Source organism: Barbus barbus (assembly GCF_936440315.1).
Source record: "Barbus barbus genome assembly, chromosome: 4".
In the NCBI taxonomy this organism is placed as follows: Eukaryota; Metazoa; Chordata; class Actinopteri; order Cypriniformes; family Cyprinidae; genus Barbus; species Barbus barbus.
In genome coordinates this window covers 28,768,028-28,789,501 of record NC_136732.1, presented here as the reverse complement: position 1 = coordinate 28,789,501, position 21,474 = coordinate 28,768,028, and the positions used below count along the sequence as shown (strand labels likewise).

Sequence of the window (21,474 nt, the reverse complement as noted above, 5' to 3'; positions counted from 1 at the left end):
TTAATATCCGTGCATCCCTAGAAAAAGTAAAAAATGATGAAAAAGACCAAGAATATTGATATCTTAAACCCAGTGCAACATTAGTAGTCCTTTATAAATATTTAATCTAAAAAATAATAATAATTGTGTGCTTTTGGAAACCTTCACAGTCCAGTAAAGGTTTCCAATCGTTTTACATACATTCATCTGCTTACATTGCAGAGGTAAAACAAACTTTACATTGATTTCATCTCAAAAAGTGATTTACAAAAAAAACAGTCCTTCACTTTGTCCAATTAGAATGTCAAGCTTGAGTAGTCTTCTCTTTCAAATTCAGTGATCACATTTCCATATCTTACACACACTCACACACACTTCAGTGAGAAATATCATTTCATAACCCTGAATTCATGCCTATTTGGTAAATATGAATCCAAATATACAAAGCTTCATTTTTGTGCCAGTCATTATGTCATTTGATGTAGTAGGCTAATACATTAGATTTGGGTCAAACACCTAACCTGACACAAAAATATATATTTATAATAGTATATAATTAGAAAATCTATACACTGAAAAGAAAATTTTGCACATTTGCAATATCAGTACACACAAGCAATTCATTATACATTGAAAGCCCAAGGGATACTGTACGTGTTATTTTTCTCAGAGGATCCAACCTCCGAATCTCCGCGGACGTAAGAAGACAAGATCAGATTTAGTAAGTAATGACAAATCTCAAACAGACAGACAAAAATGTACAATTATTACATGATGGTGGCAGGTGATCATAATGTAGAATCTTCTCTTTGACTCTGACTTTATTGTCTTTATTGCCCACTGTGCTTCTCTTCATATTCAATAACACAAAAGTCGAGAGGTGTAACCAAATACTCTCGCATCAGAGGAAAGAAATCCTGCTCTGAATGAGAAGGGATATGAGACAAAACACCTCAGAGATTCAGAGAAATCTACAGTCACCGGTTTCTCTACTGGATGCCCTTTTAACTAAGTAACATGAATAATGTTTTTTTGCAGAAGTGCAATATTGAGCTGTTTGAAAAGTGAAAGCACATATGCATCTCGGAACAGACAGTAGTCCGTTTTTGGCCTCTAGCTTCCAGGTAAGACTGGATCGGACACGTGCCTCTGGATTTCTGCCGATCCCTCCAGCATGCTCGGACTCTCCAAACTGTCCGGGAGCGAAGGGAAGCGCAGGCTTCGACACAGCAGTCCGGGGGGCTGTAGATGAGGCTCTCCGGGGGGATTCAGTCCTGTGGGCACAGCCAGCTCTGTCTCAGGGGACATGGACATGGTGTCATTAGAGGCAACTGTTAGATGGATCCCACTGGACAAAGAGTCAGGAGACTTCTCCTTGAAGCTGTCCAAGTCAGGGCTCTGTGGATAAAACAGGTCCGGTTCAATACAGACATGCAACATCACCACCACAGACAATCACTATATTACTGATGTCAGTTTACTCGTCGCCATCTTGGTAACACTATTCATGCAAGTAAAGCTCCTATCTACTTGAACACGAAAACTGGAAATCTCCCCAAAAAATTCTTCTCTACAAAACTGAGGTTGTTCAGCACAGGTTTTCATTGTGGGGTCTCTAGACTCCCAGGGGCCTGCAAGAAAGTGCTAGGGGATCTGCGAGAAAATGCATTTTTAATCATTTTTTTGTACTGTGGTTTTTTTTCACAGCTTTATTAAATGTGTGTAATATAATATTTACTAAATGTTATTTATTGTTATAAAAAAAATGTTCATTGTTATAGTTTTGTTCTTCATGAAATGATGCATATAATATAATATACTTCTAAGTATATTTACACTTCAGGTTTATAAATCTAATATATATCTAATAGTATATTAATATATGTATATTTTAGTTTAGTATAATATAATATATGTATATTTATATGTATTGTAGCTTTAGTCACAAGAATAAAAAATCATGAGGATAATTATGACACCTTTATTCTGTTAAAAGCCCAAACATTTACATATAGTTTTGTGAAAAATTAATAGAATAGAATAGAATAGAAATATGTAATATAGAAATAGAAATATAATAAATATTTCCAAGTTAATCAAGTTACCCTTCAGGTTTATAAATTAGTTTATTAATATATGTATATTTTAATAATTTATTTTAGCTTTAGTACAAATGACAATTTAAAAGCTAATTTCTTAACTTTTTGAAAAACATGTTGTGTTTATAGTAACAATTATCTTAGCCTGCTTAGTTCCCCTTGAAAGAGGATTGTCATATATTTGAACATGAAAAAGAGATGGATTTTTATAGGAGTGGTCTGTTTTGTCCTCCTTATCCACCCTAGTTTTCCTGTAAGAGTGGATGCGACCATTTGTAAATTTAATATGTCTAGCTTCCAGTGTCATCCGCTTCCAGCTAATTTTAGCTGTACGACACAACTTGTTTTGCTGCTTGATATTCCAAACTGGTGTGTCTTACCATATTATTTTAACGTATTATCTTAATTATGAACACAGTGGTTTGTAGTGCAAACAGTTTTAGCGTTTACTGCACTTACTCGCATTCACAGAAAACGGATTATTTCGGCATTGAAAAATAAGGTGGATATTGCTTCTGGAATTATCTACTGTTCATCTATGTAATGTGTGGTTTACAAACCAACGTTCTTCTCTCATTGTTTACATGATAACCTACCTTTCCAGGTGATGAACTGTCATTGATCTGTAAAGATGGCATAGTGCTGCGCGTTGCTGAGGTGTACAGGCTTGTGGGATGAGCGGGGTGGGCCAGCGGTTCAGGGGAAACAGCGCTGTAAGCAGGGGGTACAGGTGCCATCTGCCTCTGCAGCAACTGCAGGATCACATTTATATCAGCTGTCATCCTGGTCTCCAGTCTTTAGAGAGAAAGAGAGAGAAACAGTGGATTTGTATGACAAATGCAGACTTTGCCATTAAAAGCTTCTTTTTTTTGTCCTCTGGATATCAGACCTGTTGAGTTGCGACTGCAGCAGCTCCAGACGCGCCTGCAGCTGACTCGGTCTGTCCTCAACACAGGGGCTGTGATGGTGGTAGCAGGCCTGCACTGCAGAGGAACGTCTCTGACTCTCTGAGTACTGACTGGCCCTGCGGTCGGGCAAATAGCTGTATAACCCCGACACGTTCAGAGGAGCCGCTGTATGGATGAAGAATGAGTGGAAAGATTAAGAGGAACAGAAAGATACAGAGTTACAGACAAGTTCAAGATGGAGAAGACTAAAATGATTATAAAATATCTCAAATATGCAGAAAAAAATAAAGAGTAGCTGAACAACAATCTGCATACTTCTATCAATTACCAAACAAACATATTGGCTGGCTATGTTAAACTGCATACTTTTAAAGTTAAGTGAATAAAAAATATTTGACTGCAATTTTTAATCAAAATGTCATAACTGGATCTTGACCGACTTCTCTTTGGTGACGTTTGCTGGATTTTTCCATCATTTAATATACTTGAACTCCGCCCCTTTCCTTCACGTCTTTGTCATGGCATATTATGTAAGAATTGAACACTTGTGGCAGCAAAACACCAACAATCTTTATTTGTTTTCCCACAAATTTTGATTAAGCGGCAGATTATCAATTAATGCGAAATTTTCATTTTATTGTGGATTCCTTGCACAATACTATGATATCAGCTGTAAACAACTCATGATTTGTAAAACATTTTAATATTCACATCACATACCCAGCTCCATATGTATGGCTTTTCTGACATAGTAAACTTTCTCGTTAGCGCACCTGGTACAACTCTGCAATTGTGATAGAAAGCGCAAAATCCACGGTTTTACAACAAAAAAAGCTATGCTCAAAGCTATATAAAAATAAGTGAAATAGCACAGTTGCTTCAGCAAATGTGTTTTTATATCACATATTCTTTCTTTAACATCATAGTTTAAGTTTAAGGCTGGGTTTATCTTAGGGGGTACACTATTTTCAAACGCGACAGAGCATTAACATTTTAACATCACTCACTGGACATTTCATTTCCGAACTGCTGCAATATGTGCGTGAACAAACGTAAAGAAAAAGTGCATTTTACACATTCACGTTTATCTGAACGGAGAAAACTAAACTCTCTTTTTAGCACCAGTCAATGGACATTTCACTTAGCTGCTGCGAAATGTCTAAGAAGCAATGTAACACCCTTTTTGCAAAAAGGTCCCCACAGGTGCATATTTTTATGAACTTGGGCTGATATTATATGCAGCCTACAATGATTCAGGGAGCACCAAACCTAATCCTGCTACCTGTGTACGGATGTGTCCCTCCCAGTGGTCCTCCCATGGCAGCATCTGTGCTGTTGTCGGGGGGCATGAGGCTGACTGCAGAAGGGGAGTATTCTTGCATCTCTGTCCCTGGCGAGTACATTTCCCCTCGGCCAGATACTAGGGGCTTCATGTCCTCCTCACTGGACAAGGAAGCAGCACTGGTATTGCTGCATAACTCATCCCAGTGTGAGAGCTGTATTGCCCCCCGGTGGTTGCCCACAGGCGAACAGGATTGGACTGGGTAAGTGTCCATCCCATCTCGGTCCATCCCATCTTAGTGAAGTAAGAGAGAAGAGAGAGATCAGAATAGTATGTTGTATCATTTTTGTGGCCGTCCTAGACTAGATTGGCACACTTACCAGGGCGATTTCGCTGTAAGGGGTTCCTCCGATGTCTGGGTCGACGGTACCCACAGTCTGAGTCCTCGCTTGGGGTTTCATGCATGATTCTGTCTGCCTGATACACACAAGCTTCAGTAACTCACATAATTGCAGAAAACATGTACAGAAACACAAATAATAACTCGCTATTGTCAAAAACACACATTTATTTCCTTTGTAGTGTGTGAGTTTGAGTGGCTTACATCTCGAAGGTTGAATGTGATCTCTAGGTTACTCCAGAAGCTGTCGGAGAAATCGGGGTACATGTCCAACACTTCCAGCAGGTCGTCTCTGAGGATCTTGTGCAGGTCACAGTACGTCAGAGCCCTCACGTCCGCATTTGATTTCCCCGGCCTGGCATATAGACTGATGTGCTCCCCAAAAATATCATTCTTACCTACAGTGGAAACAGAAAGAGAGGCAGGAGTTGGAATGATTAGAGTAGAAAATATACACTATATTGCCAAAAGTACTGGGTCACTGTCATGTTAGAATAGAAAAGGGCCCTGTCCAAACTGTTGCAATAAAATTAGAAGCACACAATTCCCTAGAATATCATTATATGCTTAAACATTAAGATTTGTACTCATGGAAATTACTAAAGTAGTCAAACCTGTTCATTAGAAGGGGGTGACCCAATACAATATAGTGTAGAAAGAATAGCATCACATTTGGGTGCCAAATAGGCTTCATGTAATGCTGAGTATTAATACAACATTAAAAAGAGTTCAACCACTAAGGGGCACTATAAAGCTGCACTTTAGTGTGGTTAATGTATTTTTGGGACCCTACACTGCTGACAGGATGGACCACCCTAGAAAACAGTCAGGAGCAGCGGCATGAACTTGAGAAATGATCTTCAACGACACAATCCTTTTAGTTCTGGGTATTAATCTCCAGTCATTGTTTTAACTTTTATAAGGGAATGTGTTTGTAAATTTCACTGGAATACGTACACTACCATTCAAACATTTAAGGTCAATTTTTGAAAAACATTATTAATACTTTTATTTAGCAAGGATGCATCAAACTGATCACAAGTGACAAGGCAGACCTTTATAATTCTACAGATAATTTCTATTTGAAATAAATGCTGTTGATTTTAATTTTCTATTCATCAGAGAATATTGGAAAAAACAAACAAAAGACAGTTTTCACAAACATATTAAGCAGCACAAGCATTTTTAACATTTATAATAGTAAGAAATGTTTATTAAGCACCAAATCAGCATATTGAAATGATTTCTAAAGATACTGATGAATTCGATTTTATAAATTGCATTTAAAATAGAAAACTGTTCCAGTGCCAATTACAATATATGTAACGATATTACTGATTTTACTGTTTTTTTGGCAGCCTTGCCTAAGGCTCCTTTCAAATACACAAAAAAATCTTACCGACCCCAAACATTTAAACAGTAGTGTCAGCTGAAATAAATGAACAGAGAGCAAAAAGCAAGATACAGTTATGTCAGCTTTCTGAGCAAAACAATAAATGTGAAGCATCAAGCTCAAATCACTAATCAAATCTCTATGTGTTTACTAAAGTTAAGGCAACAATTTTTAGTTTTCAAGCTGGAGTGGGTTAAAATAAATAAATGGTGGGGAAAGAAAATCAAAAAATAAAACAGACATAACTAGAGAGTAGTCAAACCTAAAATGGCCACGACCACATCCTCTCTGAGGATCTCTATGGAGCCGCGGGAGATGAAATACAGTGCGGTTAATACGTCTCCATTGTGCACCAGAGTGTCACCGGGTGGGGCATGAGTGGTCTTAAATCGCATAGCCAGAGCCCGCAGACAGCCCTTACGCGCCCCCCGGAATGCCTTACAGTTCTGCAGCAGACTGCGGTTCAGATGCAGACAGATGTCAGCCTGCAGACACTCCGGAAAACCCTTCAGCACCTGTAGCAGGACATATGAGAAAACGACAACATTATGCAACATTAAAGATGTACAATATTTTTCACTATTTGAATTAAACCCCAGAAATTGACTAGGGGTTAAAAAAGTAGCATATTAAGTATAGTGCACTGTATAAAAGTATATTCATGTGTGTGTGTGTGTGTTTGTAACTCACAGCGTTCATGTCAATGCCGTTAGTGTAGGACCAGGCATGCTGGAAGAACTCTTCTAGTCGTTGTCGAAGTCCTTCTGGGATCTGATGGAACCTGATGAACTCTTTCACACGTAGCATCTGAGTGTGATAGCGAGCCGTGCCTGAATACAACCTCTGAATTATGGCTGACACATTGCCAAAGATACTGGCATACATCAGGGCTGGAAAGAAAGATGAACAAAGATGATCATCAGCCAAGAGCATGGTGCAAATAATGTTTTTTTTTACATTCAATTTATTTGTACTATATTCACTATCATTTAAAAAGTTGGGGTCAGTAAGATCTTTTAGGGTTTTTTTAATAAAATCTCTAATGCTCACCAAGGCTGCATATATTTGATCAAAATACAGTAAAAACAGTAATATTGAGAAATATGATTACAACATAAAATAACAGTAGCAATATGCAATTTATTCCTGTGATGGCAAAGCTGAATTTTCATTACTCCAGTCTTCAGTGTCACATGATCCTTCAGAAATCATTCTAATATGCTGATTTGCAGCTCAAGAAACATTTCTCATTATTATCAATGTCGAAAACAGTTGTTCTGCATGATATTTTGCGGAAACTGTGATGCAGTGTTTTTCAAGATTCTTTTAAGAATATAAAGTTCAAAAGAATTTACTTGTAATAAAAATCTTTTGTGATATTATAAAAGAGTTTACTGTCACTTTTCATGAGTTTAATGTGCCCTTGGTGAATAAAAAACTTTTAAACAGTAGCATATGTTAATATTAGCTGAGAAAGGTACACAAATTCAAATAAAAATGAATTATAAAATGTATTTTTACTGAACACAAGTCAATCTTTTAAATAAATTTGCGATCAAAACAATCTTACTAACCCCAAACATTTGTAGGGTAATATATATTAATGTTTAAGTTGTTGAAGTTCCCAGTGAAGCCTTAGTTGTCATGCCTAATATAGATAATGAATGTAGTGCACTTACAGCCAATGAGCATGACACAAATGGAAAAAATCTTCTCAGGGTTGGTGTTGGGAGAGACGTTTCCAAATCCTACGCTGGTCAAGCTACTGAAGGTGAAGTACAGTGCAGTTACATATTTATCCTTGATGGAGGGGCCGGAGAGGGAATCGCTGTCATTGTAACGTTTGCCAATCTGGTCAGCCAAGTTGTCCAGCCAGCCGATCTTCATGCCTCCAATACGGGCAGAGCTGGTGCGCTCCACGTTGCCAATGGCGTACCAGATGCATGCCAGCCAGTGAGCGATGAGGGCAAAGGTGCACATGAGGAGGAAGAGCACTGCCGCGCCGTACTCAGAGTAACGGTCCAGTTTCCTCGCTACTCGCACCAATCGCAGCAGCCGTGCAGTCTTTAGAAGACCAATCAGCGTCGTGGTTTGAGGCTGGAAGGATGAGTTTGAGAGGATTAATTAGTTTGCATTTTTATTTAGTCTGCATGATTGCGACAGAATTATATTTATGACCTCCTTCCATGGTACACAAAAGGGGAATCTCTGAAGAAGGCTTTTTATACATGTAATAAAACTGAACAAGAACTTGAGCTGTCGAGCTTAAAAAACATCTAAAACTCATGTTAAATAGACTTCTGAAGTGATTTCATGGCTTCATGTGAGGAACAAATCCTTATTCACCAATCATTTTTCCTCTAGTGACCTGTGAACTGCAGTCAACGAGTCAGTAAGTTGAATTCAAGAATGGATCAGTATGATTCACAAACAAATCATTCAGACCAGTGTTGTGAACAAAAGACTCATTAAAAAGGATTTGACTCAAACGATTCGAGACTTAAATTTTGATTTGTTCCTCATACAAATCTATCACATGATTTAAACGGATAGCTCGCCCAAAAAAATAAAATTCTGTCATCATTTAATCATCATTTACTGCAAGAATTTCTTCCTTCTGCTGAACAAAAATGAAAAATTCTGAAGAATGCTGGTAACCAAACAGTTAATGGTCCCGAATGACGTCCATACTATTTTTTTTTTCTCCATACTATGGAAGTTAATGGGGAACATCAACTTTTCTTCGTTCTATTTTTCAAAAGATCTTCTTTTATTTTCCACAGAAGAAAGGAACTCATATAGGTTTAAAACAGCTTGAAGGTGAGTAAATGATGACAGAAGTTTCATTAACAGGTGAACTATCTCTTTAAGAAGACTTATAATTACGTTCACAAGTCAGAAGATACTTTTATGATGCTTATTTGTCATTTTTATTCACTTTCTTTATATGAAAAAGAGTGATTAGGATGTTATTTAAAATGTATCCTTTTGTATTTCATATAAAAAAATAAAAAAATACTTCCAGTATGTTAACTTCTAAACTGTTCTCTTTATATATTATATAATTATATACTTATACACTATATAAAAGAAAAATTAATTACTATAATCAGACTGTTTTTAATTAGATAAAATGGCAGATCAAATCACAAACGTCTGTAATCGTTAAGTAGTAAGAACCATTATAATGGCTGTTTCTCCATATAGTCCAACTCTATTTTGTGGAAGTGACCTTCACCTTTACTGTATACATCATCAATATAGCAGTATCCACAGGTCGATATAACTAGTGCAATCAACATTATTAAGCTGCTGTCAATATAGACAATTCTAAATGGTTGTTCTAAAATTAGAAAGTTTAACAATTGTACGCTCTGTTCTAGCTGTGCATTTGAAACATAATATTGATTAATCTACCACCTAGTTAGCATGTCACAACCCTCACCTCATCTGAACCTGATCTGAAAATGAGCAGGTCGAAGGGAATGGCAGCCACAATGTCAATGAGGAACCAGCCCTTGAAGTAGTGCTGAGCAATGCGAGTGGGATTGCTGACCACCTCGTCGTTGTGGTTGACGTAAGTGGTCCTGAAATTGATGAGGATGTCGATTATGAACATGACATCCACCACCAGGTCCACTACATTGAGGGGGTTGCAGGTGTAGCCACAGGTGCGCCTCCTCTCGTCCTCCTGCTCGTTGAGGAGGAAGGCGGCCGAGTAGGGCGTGAAGACGGCCGTGTAGAGCACCAGGAGCAGGATGATCCAGTCCCATACTGCCTTGAACGGGCTATAGTGGAGGATGGTCCACTTGTGGATGCGTGGAGCTTGAAGCTTGTACTCAGGAAGCACATCTGCTCCGAGTGACAGTACCTGGGGAGAGAATGAAAGAGAGATGTTAATGAACCACACGATCAGAGGACATCAAGGGGTATTTTTAATTGAAATTCGATATAAGGGGTCAAGGTTAGCATGGACCGTTCGTCGACAGTTTTGCTTGCAGATATTATAACTACACCATCTGGACATGGTTGTCATTGTTAAAGGGGTAGTTCACCTTTAAAATGTGATGTTTATCTGTTTACCCCCAGGGCATCCAAGATTTAGGTGACTTTGTTTCTTCAGTAGAACACAAACGAAAATGTTTTAACTCAAACCGTTGTAGTCTATCAGTCATATAATGGCAGTCAATGGGACCCACGGCTTTGAGTGTAAAAAAAAACATACACAGACAAAACCAAATTAAATCCTGCGGCTCAGAACATATCCCTTTTCAACCTGCACAAGCTTTAGAGATGTACAGACTCTGTGTGAAATGCAGACATCTGTTCATCTTTCATGCTTTGCTCTTCAGAGTTTAAAAGGAAGGGCAGCAGCCACATCCTATAGACCTGATCAAATTTTAAAGGGCACGGAGTGAAGAAACGCGCCACAGGGGGTCTGTCTCTGTTAATCGACCACACTGCTTGAAGTGGTGCAAATGCAACACTATAGGAAAAAGAAGAACATTATTATTCTCCTTCCAAACCAGTATGCTGTTATTTCATTCATAAAACCGAAAGAAGAATGAACTAAACACACAATAAAAATATCATAATAATAGACCATATGACTTGTGTGTTTCTCAAGTCACTCAATAGTTTTGTGTGAGAAACAGAGGAAAAAAATAAAAGGTACACTATGCAACTTTTGGTGTTCTAGCGGTTAATAAATAAAACTGCATGTGTCCTGCAGAAGAACATTGCAGCTGGAGCTACTTCTCTCTGTTTATGGATGAGTCACACAGGTACTGTCCTGACAGATTTACATTAGTCTGAGTATAAACACTTAGAGGCGTACAGTAGTAATTTAGGACAACACAGATGGATTCCTGATTCAGTTAACATGGCACCTATGGCACAGGTTTGACGTCATGATGTTGGGTTAAAAGACACTCAAAAGCAATGACGTTTGATGTTATTGACATCCACCCTTCACCATTCACAGTCAACTATGAATTCACACACTCTCAGACGTTAATAGCTAGTTTGTATTGTGTTACTGAGAGGCTATGCAATGGGGTCTGGATCAGCTTCCTGTCACGTCATTGCAGCTTTCCATTATCTCCCTCTACTCTGATCAAAGATCAATCACTGGCCATGGCACTTTAAAACAAGGGATCCAAAAGGGGGTTTTCGTAGCAAAGCCATAGAAAAAAAACATTTTGGCTTCCCAAAACAACCTTTCAGTGAACAGAACCATTTTTCTTTGTGTAAAAAAACATTTTTTTATAATCTGAAGAACCTTTTGTGCAATAGAAAGATTCCATGGATGTTGAAGGTTTTTCATAGATGCCAAAAAAGAGCCTTTTTTTCATTTTTAAAAGAAAGAAAGAAAGAAAAAGAATGAAAAACTCAACTGTATAATAAAGAGACAAAAGAAAAAAAATAAAATATAAATAAACGACCAAATAAATAGAACCAAAATGAAAGACATTATGCAATTTTATGTTTAACACATTATGCCAACAAGCATGCAGCAAGCAGAGGGCTATATATAATTTTTCCACTGAACTATTTCACACTGAGATCTATTTTCTGCTCGAGCTTTTCCCCAATAGAAAATCACTCCTTTAATACACCATTAGCAGCCCATGATTACTGCTCACACAGACGACCATGGCAACCACTGGCTGCCATGGAAACTACAAGTTGATCGTTGAACATCAGTCGTGTGGAAAAAGTTGGTCGATCTGAAAGAGTTCTTTTGGGATGGAAAACAACTATTTTGTAAGCAAAACAGTAAAGAGCAGTAAATGACTATAACATTGCCATGGTATTCAAATATATGCTCAAATAATTATAATAAAATCTCAAACCTAGTATTGCACTTTTTTTCCTGATAAATGAGTATGCACTTAGCATTACTTGCTTGTCAGTCTTCCTTTTTCTTTTATACAAATTTCAGCACACACGGCAACCTAATGCAAATCACCTTATGCAGTTTGACTGTCAAGTGATGTGACGAGGCATGCATTTGTATTATTTCAGACTGTATGAATGTAATTCAAGGATTTTACTTTTCTTTTACACTTCAGAGCACGGAATTGCCTTTGTTTTAGTAGATGAATGGCTTCATTTAAGCAAATAACAGCTTTGAATAGAGCGTTAATGTAATTTATCTATTTACCTGCCACCACTAACCAACTATTCAAGCTGACATCACAGAAATGTATGATAAATGTTTCTGTCTATTAGCCATATCATTTGCAATTACGTGAGAAAATACTTATACTTATAAAATACCATATGTACACATTCATCAAATATTTCTGAATACAATATGAATGTGCATCCTGCATAAATTGCAGTCTGTACTGACCGGTACGACAATGAGAGGCTCCTTGTCCATGTTCTCCAAGGTACTCACAACATCCACAGAAAAACTGTTTCTTCAGAAACAGAAGAAAGTCCACAGACTCTTCCTAAAAATAGACACTTCACTGCAGTCATCTTTACCACACACATACTATAGAAACACACCGGATCTAAAGTAGGAAAGAAAGCAGTACAGGATAGATGGATGATGCCAGCTTTCTGAATCCAAGGGAACAAAAAAGCTGGATTGCTGAACAAACAAGCTTAACTGCCTAAATGTGCCAATTTACAGAAAAAAAATCGACAGGAAAGGGAGTGGTGAGGGAGGGTGTGGAACATTTCCAACAGGTCAACCAAATGAGACCTAAAAAGGCTGAAAGAGTATCTCATACTGATTAGTTGTCAAAGTACGGCATGAGAGGTTACTGCTGCTGCCCTTGCCTGTCTGAAACAATTTGGTAATATAGAGAAGAATTCTTGTGTTCAAAAATGCATCCACAGCGCATGGAGCGAAAATACATTTGAAAATCCACAGTTGATGAAGGTCAATCAAAAATATTTATTTTAGACTAACATGGTGAAAAAAAGTAAAATTAGTGTTGTCATATTATTTTAGACTAACATGGTGAAAAAAAGTAAAATTAGTGTTGTCATTGTTAACTAAAACTAAAACTGCTTTTGTTCATTTATAAAATCTGAAATAAAATCTAATCCAACCCCATCTAATATTTATATTTTGTAAATATTAGATGAAAAACACAGAAACTGACTGAAAATGTTGCCATGCTGCCCAGTTCGAATACCAAAACGAAAACCAAAGCAAAAACTAACAAAATGAACTTAAATTAAAATGAAAACAGAAAATGTAAAAATAAAAGCTTATTCAAAATGTTAATAAATACTGTAATGTACTATAATAATGTGCAATATGCAATAGGTTCAAACAGGCCAGTGAGTAAACATTTCAACCACAAGCTTTTTTTATTTTCAGTTTTCCATCAAATAAATATATTTGTGGTAGACTTTTGTGGTTCAGTTTTAATTCAATTTGTGGACAGCATCTGTCGTGGACTGTGCATAAATAATGTGAAATTATTCGAAAAAATCTTCTGAGTCCTGTGCTCTTGAACACAGAAAGGGTTGAAAATGTGGTCTAGCACTTAAAGACAGCCAGGAAGACGAACAGATTACATGCAGGTCTCTAACAACAAGCAGATACATGTAAGAGATAATGGACGGTCATTACTGAAAATAAACCCCAACATGTGATCAGGACTCTGACGCAAAGACCAAGGGTCTGTTTGGCCTTAATGGCTATCAGCGTCTGCCTGTACACTATCCTGCTATACATATGGCTTCTTCCCAAATAAATAAACCAGCATAAACTATTAATTTGAGGTATTATTATTTTATATGTACAGCTATGTTGGGTACAGGTTTTTAGGATAAGCGGTCAATTATTTAGTGTTGCCATTATTCAGCAGTATTTAACTGATGAATATCAAGACTGTCCAATCAGAATTGAGCATCTAGCGAGAGTTTCGTCACCGTTAAATTGAGTAGTCACCAGTTTATTAATGTGATTTTCACTGACTATGCCCACCACTGCTCAGATATTTAACTTTTAGTTAAAAAGCATATTACTTTTATGTACTGAATAGCATATATGAGTATTTGCTCCTAACACAAACAAGATGCTATGTGTCGCTCCTTATGGTGCAAACAGTATCTACAACTCAGGGCTGGACTGGGACAAAAAATTGGCCCTGGCATTTTGGCCCAGACCGGCCCACTACATACGATCAAAATACTACCCATCTTTGCACGCTCTTGAATATGTATACCAGCTCCTATTCCATAAAATCACTAAAGCCATATAATAATAGGTAGAAAAGATTGAGAGTTGACACACTAAAAACTTCTAAAAAGTGTATTTTATTAATATAATAAAACTATAATCCACACCGAATGACATCCTGTGTATGTGCCTGTGTGTTTGAGGGAGAAAGGGAAGAGATATGATAAATTGTTGATCAGATGATCACTGTTTCCCATAGTATAGCATTAAATAAACTGTAAACTTACTTAGTCAAATTTGTTAACTCCTTGGATGAACCTTTAAAAGCATAAGAAGGCATCCTGTGAGCTTGTGTGTGTGTGTGTGTGTGTGTGTGTGCAGTGGTGTATAAAGTACCCAAAAGCCATACTCAAGTAAAAGTACAGGTATCTTACCAAAAAATTACTTTGGTAGAAGTTGAAGTCTTCATTTAGAATATTACTTCAGTAAAAGTCTTAAAATGTATGATATTTATTGTATTGTAGTATTTTAAAAAATCTTAAACGTACTTAAGTATTTAAAGTAAAAGTACAAGTAAATGCAAAATGGAAAAGAAGCAAATAAATATATATATATATATATATATATATATATATATATATATATATATATATATAAAATATTCATACAGCTTTAGTAGCAAGATTGTGGTCAGTTTGAACTCTTTCTTCCATTTTGTATTTTTGGGTAAGAATAAGAAGTACTTCATCCGGTACTTAGTGTCTTTCATTCCAACATAAGAAAACATTTCTGGAATCTGCATCTGAAATAGCATTAACATGTATTTATTTACACAGTTTAATGTATCTCAGAGGGGACATGGATGCATTTAAACTGCAGTTACAGATGCATAAATAGGCCTAATGGTCAAAATGTGAAATTAAAACCGCTAGTAGGTGACAGCAAAGACTTTGGTGACAGAAAGTGACCATTAATTAGTGAGTCATTGAGATTCAACCGATTCATTCAAACGGCTGATTCATTCAGGAACAGAGCATTTGACTGTGTTAATGAGTGAATCACTGAATCATTAATTCAACCGATTCGTTCAAAAAGCGGATTCATTCAATAAGTACACCGTCCATTGCTCAGAGATGCAAAACAGTGCTGTGATTTGTCTTTGGCAAAATTTATCAAAAACAAGCAATAAGTCTAAAATGTAAGTCTCTTATTGCTTACTGGACTTGTATGAAATGATTATTAAATGTGTTCATGCTGATATCTGCAGAAAAACGGTACTCTTTGTGTGATATAGTCCAGGTGATATGTGCAAAATTTAGAAGTTAACTATATTATATAAATATAAAAAGCATACAGAAGCATATTTGCCGTCCACAATTTAGAATGCCTGGAATTTTGAGTTTTAATACATTAATAAATCAACGTATGTGCACTCTGTGTGTGATTTGATGATATAGCCTACTTGATAATGTCAGATCGCACATCATTACAACAACACTTACCCTATTATTGCAGAAGATATACTGTATATCACACACCCCAGACTCGACTTTGAGTGGAAAATGAATAATCCGCGATTGTTTGCACGGTTTGCAGATGAGCAAAGCTGTTCTAACTTGCAAACGCCAGACCACTGATTCTCAAACCTGCTTTCCTGCAGTCTGTGTTCTTCTGACTATTTTGTTGAAAGTAACGAATATGCTTCGGGGAAATGTATCGGAGTAAAAGTAAAAGTTGGCTGAAATATAAAAACTCAAGTAGGCTACAGATACTCCCCAAAAATACTTAAGTACTGTAATGAAGTATTATTTCTTTGTTACAATACACCACTGTGTGTGTGTGTGTGTGTGTGTGTGAGTGAGAGAGAGAGAGAGCCCAAAAGGGGAGTTGTTTAAAGATGTGATTGGGTCAGCCCAATGTCAATTAAGATAATAACCAATGGGCTGCTGATTAAATGTCTCATGGGCCGGTCTGTCTGGGGGGAAAAAAAATCCTAAACCGACATTTTTTGACAAATACATTAAACAGCCGCAAAGACCACATCGCCGTCAACTATTTCAGCAGAAAAACTATAGTCTGCTAAGAGTTTTATGGACCGATCAGACAAATATGGTATGAGAAGATGTATTGGCCTGGCCCAAAAAGTACGTTGGCCCAGCGGGAAAATGCCCGGTCTGCCAGATGGCCAGTCCGCCCCTGCTACCACTATTTGCACAGTGTAAACAACATCTACCTTTTTACACTAAATAGCTGTAGCCAAAAGTTGTTCAGAAAGTCATATCTGTTATTACACATCATTCCACAAATGCACATGCTAGATTAATGATTATGGTGGGAACTTTCCATAGACTTCTACTGTTTTTACACGGAGCTACTAATATTTCCTGTACTCTAACTCTACCCCTGAACTGCACATAAACCTTGATATCCATTCAGACATTATTTTATATGTTTATTCCTCTTTTTTTCTTATTCACAAGCAGCAATGGCAAGTGATTTCAGATTTTGCTATCAGTTGAAAGGCATCTGGTCCCCATACAGTAGCAAAACCTTTCCCACACAAGCACACATAGTCTTATCGCTCAGTTTCATGTGGCAAAATAAGAAGTCAGCGGCCTTGAAAACTGTCATTCACAACTCACACACAAAACATCTGCAATTTTCAAAACAAATATGTCCATTCTCACTCAGTATCTTATTCATTCATATTTATAACACTTCATATATTATACAAATTTCGTAACAGCATCAACATGTACTCATCATGTGCAGTCACATCCTTTCTTATCAGTCTGCACATGTCTGCGAACACACACACACATACACACAAACACACACTGTGTGAATGCACATTCAGTTCCATGTGCTGAAGAGATCCTAATGACAGAAGGCGCTCACATGCACACACACGAATTCACTGGAGCGAGATATCCGTGCTTATTGATATAATCTAACACTGTTTCATAATGATGGAACCAGGCAAATCCATTGTCACTGTCTGCACGCTGACTACAGCCACGAACTCACACACACACACACACACACACAAAGATACGCAAAAGTAAAGCATGCAACATGCAGAACTTCACCAACAGCTTTATCTTGTACAGCTAAGGTCAGTGTAACATTTCCATGACGTGTTTTTTGATACTACACATTGTTTATATTAAAAAAATTCCAGTGCTCTCTGAAAAAAAGAAGAAGCTTTTAGCATGCAACATTGCACCTCAACATGCAAAACAAACACGTGGTGCATGAAAGGATGTGTTCACAAGCTAATACATATGGAAACAAAAAAGGGAAAGGGCAACAAAAGAAAGATAAAACAAACTAAAACAAAACAAAGGGACATGTTAAATCAACTACAACAAAAAAACAAACACACAGTAAATGGGAATAAAAAAACACTAATACAAAAAACGGAAAAACAAACAAAAATCAAACAAAGACGTGTAATACACACCACTAATACAAATAAAACAAACACATGGTGAACGGCAATAAGACAAAACAAAGATATAAAGACAGAGGCAAAATAAAGGGACGCGACCTCAGGCAAAAGCACGTCTCGATTTGCATATGTCTCAAAAAAAGTCAACAGAGTCTGACACTGAAACAACAGCATTAACAGTGATCTATGTGAGTGGCATCAGCTGTCAGTCAAATCCATCCTGGTCCTGACCTATTTTTTTCCCCAACCAGGTGTGAGAGGTGAAAATCAGACAGAGTGAAAGAGAAACACAAAGCAGCGAAGGTACGAAAAGAGAGAGTGGGTGAAGAGGAGATAAATAAAGGTCAAGGCAAGGATGGTACTTACAGGCTTAAGTTTCTGTTTGAAGCTCATGGTGGCATTCTCTGAGCCGTGCTGAGACAGATACACAGAGCACTGACACAGGGAAACACCGCCCTTTCACACTCGCTCTCTTTTTCCTCATGCACGCAAACACACAAACACACACACACATACTGATAAAGGTGTGGAATGGACGACGGCCATCCCATTTGTGTAATGATTAGAATGTGTAGACAGAATATGGATCTAATACAGGCACTGCAAAAGATGCACATCTCACACAGACTTATCATGGTTCTTATCATTTTGTGTGCCTTTATCATATTACATTATTTGAACTAGTGTAGTCTATGGAATCCCTTTATCTCTGCTTCAGACAACTACAAAACATATTTTTGTAATCTGAAAGTTTTTTTTTTTTTTACTTTTTAATTACTATATGTTCTAGTGTAAAACAAGTAATAGTAAAATAATGGAAATCTCCATTTCAGTAAAGAAACTGTAATTGCTTAAAGAAAGTGAATTGTGTGGAGAGTGTAAATGACGCACATGTATTGAACAGTGTCACTACTGTCTATACTTCGCATGCTTGGCACTGATATTCAGGGATTTACAATATCAATGGATTTGCACTCTGCAGCTGCACTGTGGCATGCATATGTCACATGCTTATTTATTCAAACATAATTCTCAAGAGCATTTTTACTGAACATGCATAACAACAATTTCAAATTAATTTATTTGTATTGAAAGCAGGATAACTGGACCCTGATTTTTCCCCATTAAAGTTTGGGGTCAGTAAAATTTTGTATTTATCTATTTAGTTTAATAAATACTTCTAATTCACAAGAATGCATTAAATTGATCAAAAGTGATAGTAAGCATTCAGAAAGTTACAAAAGATTTTCATATTTCCTATTTATATTTCAAATAAATGCATTTCTTCCGAACATTCTATTCATAAAACAATCCTGAAAAACAGTTCTGAAGGATCATGTGACACTGAAGACTGGAGTAATGGATGCTGAAAATTCAGTTTTGCCATGACAGGAATAATTACATTTGAAAATATATGAAAATATAAAACAATTCAATTAAACTGTAACACTATTTTACAATATTAGAGTTGTACTGTTTCTTTTCTTTCTCGCTCCTTTTTTACGAGTCCATCAAACAACCAGAGGTGGGTACAGAACCCAAAAACTGTACTCAAGTAAAAGTAATAGTCTGAATAGTTACTTGAGTAAGAGTAAAAAAGTATCGGAAAAAAAACTACTCAAGTAGTTAGTAACTAGTTACTTTTGATCATATATTGTATATCTATAGTCTATTTTTATTTAGATAGATAAATTTATGTAATGTGTGTGTGTGTCTCTCTCTCTCTCTCTCTCTCTCTCTCTCTATATATATATATATACACACACACACACACACACGTTCAAAATATTTGTAATGCTTTTTTTTTTCAGTGATGCAAATCAGAATTTTCATCAGCCTTTACGCCAGTCTTCAGTGTCACATAATCCTTCAGAAATCGTTCCAGTATGTTAATTTATTATCAATGCTGCTCTTTTTAGCTTTCTATTCATCAAAGAATGTCACTGGTTCCAAAAAACATTAAATAGCAAAACTGTTTCAAACGCTTTTGTTCTCAAAAACAAATCAATATATTAGAATGATTTCTGAAGGATCATATGACTCTGAAAACTGGAGTAACAGCTGATGAAATTTCTGATTTGAATCACTGAATTAAATTATATTTCAAAGTATATTAATTATGCATTATAGCCTATATGTATATAACCTCTGACATGGAGAAGAGTGAAAACCCCTCACATGACAGGCTACCGAACATCTGAACATAACGAAACAAATGCCCACGATTCTGTTCTGCAAAATGTAAATAAATGTAGCATAAATTTCTGCAAGTGTAAATATTGTGAAAATATCAGTATTAATTGTGTATAGGCAAAGGCATTCCTCATGGAACAGGTCGCGCCGCTGCGCTCAACGCTCTTGATGTTCTTAAACTTTCTGTTACAACAAGAGTGAGAACCGCTTCAGAGTCAGCGCGTGTGGCAGGGAACTGAACGAATCATTCAAACTGATTCGCGAACCGATTCACTGGTTTGCCAACTGGTTTGATCAAGCCTTTGAACAGAATTGACTCAAAAGAATGAATCATTCGCGAATGGGCATCGCTCATTGCCCAGAGAAAAGTAGACGGTGCGTTTGGAATAAGTTGAAGCATTTTTAACTTGTATTGCATTAAGATAAAGTAACGAGAGGAGCGTCGCCCACAGTAACGAAGTAAAAGTACAGTTTTTTCACTAAAAATGTACTTGAGTAAGTACCCATTTTTAAATATACTCTAAAAGTATTAGTTACCCAAAAAAATTACTCAAGTAAATGTAACGAAGTAAATGTAACTCGTTACTACCCACCTCTGCAAACAACTGTGGTGAGTCGGGATTACTCTGGAAAAACTGGATGACGAGTAATTTCTTACTGCTAAAATCAGAAAAAACAGAGGTGTTAATTATCAGACCTAAAAACCCCACATGTAATAACCTAGAACACTATCTAACACTTGACAGCTGCTCTGTCAATTCTTCTTCATCAGTTAGGAACCTAGGTGTGCTGTTTGATAGCAATCTTTCATTAATTGAAAGCCATGTTTCTAGCATCTATAAAACTGCGTTTTTCCATCTCAAAAACATATCTAAATTGCGACCTATGCTCTCAACGTCAAATGTAGAAATACTAATTCATGCGTTTATGACCTCAAGGTTAGATTATTGTAATGTGTTATTGGGTGGTTGTTCTGCACGCTTGATCAACAAACTCCAGTTGGTCCAAAACGCAGCAGCTAGAGTCCTTACTAGAACCAGGAAGTACGACCATATTAGCCCGGTTCTGTCAACACTGCATTGGCTCTCCATCAAACATCGTATAGATTTTAAAATCTTGTTAATTACCTATAAAGCCCTGAATGGCTTAGCTCCTCAGTACGTGAGTGAGCTCTTATCGCATTATAGTCCTTCACGTCCGCTGCGATCTCAAAACTCTGGCCATTTGATAATACCTAGAATATCAAAATCAACTGCGGCCGGGAGATCGTTTTCCTATTTAGCGCCAAACTCTGGAACAATCTACCTAACACTGTTCGGGAAGCAGACACACTCTATCAGTTTAAATCTAGATTAAAGACCCATCTCTTTAACCTGGTTTACACATAATACACTATCGCATTTCTATAATTCAAATCTGTTAAAGGATTGTTAGGCTGCATTAATTAGGTCAACCGGAACCGGGAACACTTCCCAAAACACCTGATGTACTTGTTACATTGTTAGAAGAATGGCGTCTACGCTAATATTAGTCTGTTTCGTTCTTATTCTGAGGTCACCGTAGCCACCCAGATCCAAACTGCATCCAGATCAGATGGTGGATCAGCACCTAGAGATG

General features: G+C 36.9%; 1 protein-coding gene across 1 annotated transcript in view; it reads right to left on the bottom strand.

The window, feature by feature from the left end:
* Positions 1 to 68: 68 nt before the first annotated feature.
* Positions 69 to 21,474, bottom strand: part of LOC306865974 (voltage-gated inwardly rectifying potassium channel KCNH6-like) — a 37,323-nt gene continuing 15,917 nt past the window's right edge. The window contains exons 7-16 of the mRNA XM_079410898.1: positions 9,507 to 9,932; positions 7,741 to 8,158; positions 6,752 to 6,951; positions 6,324 to 6,576; positions 4,873 to 5,066; positions 4,649 to 4,745; positions 4,269 to 4,562; positions 2,968 to 3,151; positions 2,675 to 2,873; positions 69 to 1,377 (exon numbers count right to left, since the gene is read on the bottom strand). Of these exons, the coding sequence (XP_079267024.1) occupies positions 1,093 to 1,377; positions 2,675 to 2,873; positions 2,968 to 3,151; positions 4,269 to 4,562; positions 4,649 to 4,745; positions 4,873 to 5,066; positions 6,324 to 6,576; positions 6,752 to 6,951; positions 7,741 to 8,158; positions 9,507 to 9,932 (2,550 nt within the window). The 3' untranslated portion in view covers positions 69 to 1,092. The remainder of the gene's footprint in view (positions 1,378 to 2,674; positions 2,874 to 2,967; positions 3,152 to 4,268; positions 4,563 to 4,648; positions 4,746 to 4,872; positions 5,067 to 6,323; positions 6,577 to 6,751; positions 6,952 to 7,740; positions 8,159 to 9,506; positions 9,933 to 21,474) is intronic.